The following is a 9,169-nucleotide window of genomic DNA, read 5'->3' on the forward strand; positions in this document are numbered from 1 at the left end:
TACCATACACGATAAACCAATAAAAATCAGTTGTATTTCTCTCTTATCATTCTTTCCTGACTCAGTTTATAGACATTATCTTTGTAAACATTTTTGTGAGCGTATCAATCCTGTTTTTTATAAGTTTTTTCGCAAATTGATATGCACAACATACTATACTAGTATTACTTATTTGTAAGCTTTTATATGGGATTCACTTCCATCTACAAGGTTTAGATAAACAAAAGTACTCTTACTCATTAGAATATGTTGTTTTGTTTGCTACATAGAATTGACTTATAGGTCAAATAATCACGATCTCACCTATAAGTAAATTATATGATCACTATACTATAATTCTAGCAACAAAAGTTAACAAGTTCTTGAACTAATTCATCGACCAAGAACCCGAAAATGGCCACCTCTATATCCATCCCCGTCTCCTTAACCTTTTCCTCGTCGCACCTCTTCCACCCTTCGCTTCTAAAATCTGTTTCAACCATCATGTCGATCGTATTAAGCTCAACCACTTTCCACGAATGCAACCGCTTGCATACCCTTTGCACGACCACTTGAGGTTCGTTGTTCTTGTTCTCTTCTTCAATGAGATCTAAAACGAGTTTTTTCATGTACCATGGGATCTTTCCAACGCCTAAATGGTTCACTATTTCCCTAACAAACTCTTCATTCGACATAAATTCTTCATTTGTTATAACAAATTCTTCATTTGTTATAACATCTTCGTCGTCATCTTCATCGTACTGTTGTTCTAACATGTATTTTTCAAGGTTAATCGGATCCAACCCCGCGAGCCTCTCGAACCGTTGAAGCTTTAGTAAGAGTTGATGTTTTGCTCCTACCAGTTTCAAACAAGAGAGAGAATAAATTTCAAACAAAACAAATGCTGTAATTATATGTTGCTAAATAGTGTCCTCCAGGTTACGATTCAAATTAGTCTAGTGTTCTTCAAGTTACGATTCAAATTCTGATATAAATAAATGTGTATATATGTATTGGAGTGTGAGAATTTGTACTCGTAAAAAATACATCATTTACTTAACAAAAACAATGTGTACATCCACAAATATTAGTGGTTATTTCTACATATAAATTTCATGGGCTCCCAAATAATTTGCATTCCACTTTTGCACAAACGAATAATACGTAGTAGTTAACTAGTAACAACAACAATATTATAATAAAAATAACAACAACAATATAATAATATATAATATATAATAATAATAATAATAATAATAATATAATAATAATAATAATAATAATAATAATAATAATAATAATAATAATAATAACTTTTATTATTTAATAATTATATTATATAATTATAAATAATAAAAGATAAAAATAATAATAACATCAAAGGGCCATTGACCTAACGTTATTGCTAGATATAATATTCATGGCCAACTTCGCGCGTTAGTTTAGAAAATGGTTTCACTCTATGTTTCGTTAATCTATATTTTTAATACTCACGTCCATGGCTGATACGGATCCTTTATTAATTGGAATGCAAGGAAAAAAAAAATATGTATGTACTTCATCAAAGTTTTTGTTACTAGTATTACTAGTATCATTATCATTACCTTTTTTTATTATTTACATCTACTAGTACTAGTAGGCGAGTAGGTTTTTGTTTTTTGGTGTTTGTATGCACGTTTGTTTGTTGATATGTATGCATGGTTTGTACGTTTGTTTTTGGGAGGTATGTATGTAGGTTTTGTAGTGTAGGTTTTTTATGTCTATGTTTGTAGGTTTTCTGTTTTTTGAAGAATTGTAGGTTTTGATTGTGTATTTTTGCTATGCTGTTTTTTTTTTGCAGGTTTGTATGTATGTTTTTGCTTGTTTTGTTGGTGTTTGTATGTACGTAGGTACGTGTTCTTGCAGGTATGTAGGTATGTTTATGTACGGTTGTATGCTGGTTTGTATATAGGTTTATGTTTTATTGGGGGTGTGTGTGTGTGTGTATGGGGGTGTGTATAGATGGGTGCGTGTGTGTGTGGTGGGTGTGTGGGTGTGTGTGTGTCTCGTATCGTTCGGTGCATCTGGGGTCATTATGGCTGAGGGCGACCTTCTTTGCTCATGAGCTTGAGTGGTTTTCTTTTAGTTGTGTGGCTTCGGGGATGTCTACCGTAAAGGTGCATGAGTGGTGCTTGTTACGGGTGGTTGGCTCTTTGCTTGTGCAACAACTTCCACCCGGCATACCTTTCGTGTTCTGTTTACAAGGTTCCTTGGCATTATTTATTGAGGCAACACCAAACGTCGATTAAGTGGCGTCTTGACTGCCGCTTAGAGCCTAAATTGATTTTCAGGCAGGCTTTTAAACCCATGAAAATTTGATTCTTCTCATTTTTTATGTATTTATTTATTTATTTATTTATTATTTTATTTTACTATTTTTTTTTTTTAAAAGCCGGAGGTCCACTCGGAAGCAATCTCTTTATCCGCCGAATAAAGAGAGGGATGACTTTCTCTACTTTTCTGGGTGGAGAAATGACTTATTCTTATTCTCGAATAAAGGAAGGATTGTCTACATCTCACCTCCCCCATACACCACTCAAGTGGTATTGGGTACTGTTGTTGTTGTTCATCAAAGTTTTGTAAAATAGTACTCCGCATAATAATAAAAAAAGGGAAATTAACATATTTAAAAAAGTTTTTAAAAGAGATAAAAAGTAGAACATTAACTTATAAAAAGTACTATAGCGCTAATAAGACAAAACGCAAAACAAAAATCTTGATGGCTTTTAGTATATAGGTATAATAAATTAAAAAAAAAAAAATGCTAATTTTACCCCTGCTTATCCACGGTAGAAAACGACCTCAGAGGCTGTGAGGAACGACAAATTTCCTGGTGACAATTATATTTGGTATTCAAGAAATTAATTAATTTTTTGTTACTGATACTAATCATATCGGCCGACACAAATCTACATACCACAAGAGGTTAAAAATGTCGATTTAAACTAATAAATGTCTTGTTTTGTTTTCCCGGTATGCATTCAATGTACAGACTTCGATGCACGACGTACACTTAACAACACAAGAACCAAGTCATTGCACAATCTACCAATCCCCAACAAGAAGCATAAAACACAAATTAAATGCATATACGATCAAAAAGTTGAATACGACTTATGAACCGATTTTGTTTTATGCTATGCAGTAGTATAATAAATTTATATGTAAACGGATTTATATTCATGGTTTTGCATATTCTCACTACCTAAAAAGAACAGTACTTTTACTCTGATGTACCGGTAACGTTTTCAGACCCTTTTCAAATGGGGAGTGATTCGTACACCACGTGTTTTTAGCCGTACACCACCAAAGGTGCTTTACAGTGTTGTACAGTACAACACTATAAAGCACCTTTGGTGGTGTACAGCTAAAAACAGACGGTGTATGAATCAACACCTTTTTCAAATAATTGTAGGTCATTAGTCAATGCGTAGGTAAAAAAAATAAAAAAAAATAAGTACATGTAATGTAGTTTAACATGCAGAAATTTTGTTCGTATAAATATTTTTGTAACTTTAGCATTATGCTGTAAATTGCACTATTCATATATGTAACAAGTAGAAACGTGACTTACTTTGTACAATTGCATAGCTGCATTCAGTATCATCATCGTAACAATCCTCTTTGGCGGCCCCACAATCACGTTCTTCCTCATCCTCATCGAACAAAGGATCGAGTACTGAAACGGGACTACATTGTTCTTTCTCATCGTCCTCTTGTCTATGAGTTTCTTGAGGCCGCTCCACTTCATAACTTTCTTTGTCCTATTAAACATATTTAACTCTTAATACAAGGATATATGATACATATTTGAATTAAATTGTACAACATTTAATATATATGATATCTTGAAAATTGAAACTTTACCATGCATTCATATTTAGTACTCCGTATTATGCCCAAACTATCTTTATATTTTCTAGCACATATACTTTTAATTAAAAAAAAAATAGTGAAAGGATAAAGTTTTTCATGTTTACTCAGAAAAGAAGATTATTTTTTACTTAAATATACGCTACTTATTCAAAAATCATGTGATCCTTTTTAATCCTTTATTCTAAATCGAGAATCCAACTTGGGGCTGTCTTGGATGCTTTATGATATTCTTCTATTACTACTAATTATTGTTTAATCATGAGGTTGAATCTTGAAAGGTTAACTTTGACTTAACGTCCAGCTTGTTCTATATATGGACACTTGGACACCCATACTTTGATTATGCTAAGTGGGTGGTTATTGGATTGTTTTGTAATGTAACATTTTTTTTCACGGAAAAACGGTTAAATAAATTAGAAGATACAAAGATAAATAGGTACAAAACCAATACAATATAAAAAAGAAACTAGCCTAATCAACAAATTGAATAAACACATGAACAAATTAAAGCAACCTAGCAAAACCAAACACAAACAGCCACTAAGATGGTGGACAAAGGTAGAGAGGCCAGTAAAACAAACGAAAAGCTACAATTAAACCCAAAGAACCGGCTATACCAACAATCATTTCCGGCATTAAAACACAATAGAACATCAAGAGAATGCCGAGTACCGCTGTATCTGCTAATAATCAGATCGACGATAGCCTCCAATGCTCACGAACCGACACTAAATATCGCTCTGTTTCGTAACTATTTGATACTCTTATAGTTTTATATTTATTTAATACTAACAAGGATTCTAAAATGTAGTAAGACAAATTTTGGTTGTCTATTTGTGGTAAATTTATATCTAAAAAACATGACATTTAATAATGCATAGATCTGGACAAATAATTAATGAAAGATACATGTAATATTTTTATTTGTCAAAAAATAAATCATCGCTTGTATATACCCCTTTAAAAAGACTTAATAAAAAAAAGTTTCATAATCACATATGAATTTTTTAAAGATAATTTATTTCATAAAATGAAACAAAATTAGTAAGAAGCTAAAAATATAGATGAATTGTTAAGAAACTTAGTACTCCGTACTTTGTATTACAGTATTTTCAAATTTCAATGGTGAACATGGGTGCAGTGGTGTCTTTGATACTGTTATCTAATGTTCTCAGTAAGTAGTTGTATTTCTATTGCACTGGGTTTGTAATATTCGTGTGGGTTGAGTTTGCATTGGAGTTCATATGCTCTAATGCTTCTGTATATTTCCTTAAGTTGTGCATCATATTTTGTTTTCTTACTAAAATTGTTTTCTTTTAAAAAAAATAATATCATACACTAATAAAGTTTTTAAAGGGCTTTGAAATTTAGTAGTAATAAAAATAAAAACAAGAATTACCATTGAATATACTGTAGGTCGGACCACAATGATTTGTACCCAAACTAGTACTCCGAATTTGCAAAATGTTAATGACACACTACCTAAATAATTTGTATCTTAATTCTTTTAGCGTGATAGTACCAATTTTGTTTGACCGTAAAAAAAGAGGAACTAAGTTTACTCTTAACTAAAAGTCGGAAAAGAGTAAATACTTTCAGATATTGAATTTTTGATCACCTATTAATTATCAAAAAGTAGTGGACTTTAAATTGCGAATAATGTAAGTCTACATCCTACGACTCAACCAGAATCGTATTAAAAGTTTGTTTTACCTACGATTTTCTTCATTTTAAAAATCCGACAAAAGTTAGTTAGCTACTAGTATTCTACACATATATATACATACAAATACAAACGTCGATTTATTGACGTTTTGACTGCGTTTAGAGCCTAAATTGAATTCCATAGAGGATTTAAAACCCATGGAAATTTGTAACTACAATTTTCGTGGCGTCTCAATTCTATTTTTAATTTTATTATACTATTTTTTTAAAAGAAATTTACTTATTGGCCGGAGGTCCACTCGGAAGAAATCACTTTATCCGTCGATTAGAGATAGGGATGACTTTCTCTACTTTCGAAAGTGTTTCACTCTGGATGAGAAAATGACTTATCTTTATTCTCGGATAGTGAAAGGATTGTTTACATCTCACCTCCCCATACACCACTCATGTGGTATTGAGTTTTGTTGTTGTATATACAAATACAACAACAACAATATTCAATCTCATACATACGAGATATGGAGATGTGAGAGGTAGACAATTCTTACCCTACCCTAAAATATAAGAAAAGTCATTTCCCTAACACGAGTCGAGAGAGAATTCCTCACCCACACAAATAGAAAGTCATCCCCTCCCTACTACTAATATAAGTATTTATATGCATCCAACCAAATTAAATTGTTTAGTGAAAAAATGTATCCGGCCAGCCAATTTACTTATGTAGTGACTAATTAATTAGTTACTCCATATATAATATATAATAAATATAATAAAGTTATAGCTATAGCTATTATAATTATAATCAAATTTTGTTTTTAATGATTGGTATGCTCTCGCATACCTATCTTTCATTATTTCATTAATAAAATTTTGTTTGCCTTTTAAAAAAAATAAAAATAATAATTATAATCAAATTATTTATAATTAAATTAAATACGGAGTAATTAATACTCCGTAATTAACCACTATATACGTATGCATATACATGTATACTTATTTATATTTTTATTAATTTACTACCGAATAATAACAAAAGAAATAGAGTAGGCGTAGACAAAAACCTGCTGAAAGTGGCGGCTGGGAGATTCCACCGGTGATGACAAATCAATTTTCCGGTGAGTAGGTGACGGACTTCTTTGTAATGAAAATCTAAAAGGGCTAGATGGGTTTGAACAAAAGCACTCATTTTCTTCTAATTCGTGAATTGATCTGGAACTACATGAAGTTTCCATCTCCGACGACTTTTCCGACCAATATGAAAACCGTTCATCACCAGTACTGTTCAGCGACTTATTCCGACTTCTTTTTGTCGTAGGTGAAGTGGGTACTTCATAATCCGGTCCAAGTTCACGCCTTTTTGCTTTAATGCTTCGATCTTTCAACCGCCGGAGAAAAGACCCGAGCAACCCGAGTCCGGTTTGAGATTTTGAACCCGAACGAGGTTTGGATTTTTGAACCCGGCTTGCCGCGTCAAGTAGCATGGCAGCAGTTCTTGCCGGAACATTGAGAAACACGGCAGGATTGTTACATGGGCTCTTCGCCGGAAAATCAAGAAACGGTGATCTTTTATAGTCAGGGGAGTCATGAAACGTGAAAAAACAGACGTGGTTTAAGGTTGATTTGATAATGGGTTTTTGTTTTCTAAGATGAAGAGATGTTTTTCCGGCACCGTTGGTGGTTGTTTTGAGCTGTGTACGACGGTCGGCGATGAATGTTTTGAGTTGAAATGGTTCTTGATCTTCTTGTAGTAATTCATGTAAATGTTTATTGCTATTACTACTCATGATTATAGTAAAAAGTTTGTGTATTTTCTTTTGGGATATTAGATTATATTTGATATTTGATGGTAAGAAATTAATAAACATGAAAAGAGTAGAATGTGAGTTATACTGGTTGAAGATTTCAACAAGAAAAAGGGAAAGTTGGAAATTATGAAATGTTAATTGGGGAAGTAATGAGAGTGTGTTTATAGTTTTAAATATGGAATATAAGAGTAATAGGGACGTACCACCACCGCCGCGAACAGTTTGGTGAAAAGATACTTTTGTATTTAATATGTTGTTTTAAAAGAAAAAAAGAAACACAATAACTTAAATAAATAGATCCGAAAATTCATCCTCATTATTATTTTGATTTTGTATCACTGATGTTAGTTCGCGCTTTATGAGTTATGACATTTTAAAAAGAAAAAATCATATCCCGTAAAGTAGAAATCGATACAAAATAACAAATACAAACACTAATTATCGCTCACAACATACTGGAAAAACCAACAAATAAACAATAAACAAACCGAATGTTATAATTCAGTAGGCTTATAACTACCTTTAGTGGTTCTTGACTGTAGAAGGTATATAGAGATAGAGATACTGTAAAACGGAGAAAACAAAGGTTGAACAAAAGGTATGAGTAATTGGTTTTTTATTTATAGAAAAATGTACAATGAGAGTTTGGTGGCATTTGGAATCTAGAGAGAGAGTGTTTTTGTTAACCAAAAAATACATACATTAAACTCTAACTCAACACACCTATTTATACTCAAAAAAATATACTATGCAATATCTATAATAATAATAAAATTATCATCCAATTATTACTTTTATAACACTCCCCCTTGGATGATAATTTTATTAGTGAATAACTAGTACTGCCTCGTTAAAAACCTTGCTAAAGAAAATCCTTTGGGATAAAACTTTAGCTAAGGGAAAAAGAGTGCAGCATAGAGTTGACTCCCCCTCAAGTAGGCAACGCCTGAGTTGTTACATCTTCTGAACATGCCTCATGCCAATATTATGAACGTGTGTTCTGAAAATAGCAGTTGGAAGTGCTTTGGTGAAAAGGTCAGCAGAGTTTTTGCTGGACTGAACATATCTCATTTCAATCTGGTTGTCCTTAATGAGATTTTGAGTGTATGAGAAGAATCTAGGGGGTATGTGTTTTGTTCGGTCACTTTTGATATACCCTTCTTTCATCTGTGTTATGCAAGCTACATTATCTTCATAGATAGTTGTTGAACTTTTATTGCGTTCTAGTCCACAAGAATCAGTAATGAGTTGTGTCATTGATCTCAACCAAAAACATTCCCGACTGGCTTCATGTAATGCAATTACTTCAGCATGATTTGATGATGTTGCAACAAGTGTTTGTTTTTGAGAACGCCATGATATTGCGGTACCTCCATTTAGGAATACATATCCATTTTGAGATTTAGCTTTATGTGGATCAGATAAATAACCTGCATCTGCATAACCAACCAAATCTTGTTTTGATTCGTTAGAATAAAATAATCCTAAATCAGTAGTTCCTCGAAGGTATCGAAATATGTGTTTGATCCCATTCCAGTGTCTTTTGGTAGGAGCTGAGCTGAACCTTGCCAACAAATTAACTGCAAAAGAAATGTCAGGTCTTGTACAATTTGTAAGATACATAAGAGCTCCAATTGCACTAAGATATGGTACTTCTGGTCCCAGGATATCTTCATGATCTTCACAGGGACGAAATGGATCAGTGTCAACATTAAGTGATCTAACAACCATAGGAGTACTTAATGGTTTTGCCTTGTCCATATTAAAACGTATTAAAATCTTTTCAGTATATGTTGTTTGATGTA

General features: G+C 32.5%; 1 protein-coding gene across 1 annotated transcript; it reads right to left on the reverse strand.

Annotated features, from left to right (window-relative positions):
- Positions 1-235: 235 nt before the first annotated feature.
- LOC139844348 (uncharacterized) lies at positions 236-7,391 on the reverse strand. Its single transcript, XM_071834566.1, has 3 exons — positions 6,621-7,391; positions 3,593-3,782; positions 236-835 (listed from the first exon to the last, which is right to left on the reverse strand). Exons 1-3 carry the CDS (start codon positions 7,341-7,343, stop codon positions 339-341), a joined length of 1,410 nt encoding a protein of 469 aa, XP_071690667.1. The 5' UTR covers positions 7,344-7,391; the 3' UTR covers positions 236-338.
- Positions 7,392-9,169: the final 1,778 nt, after the last annotated feature.

Source organism: Rutidosis leptorrhynchoides, chromosome 4 (assembly GCF_046630445.1).
Source record: "Rutidosis leptorrhynchoides isolate AG116_Rl617_1_P2 chromosome 4, CSIRO_AGI_Rlap_v1, whole genome shotgun sequence".
In the NCBI taxonomy this organism is placed as follows: Eukaryota; Viridiplantae; Streptophyta; class Magnoliopsida; order Asterales; family Asteraceae; genus Rutidosis; species Rutidosis leptorrhynchoides.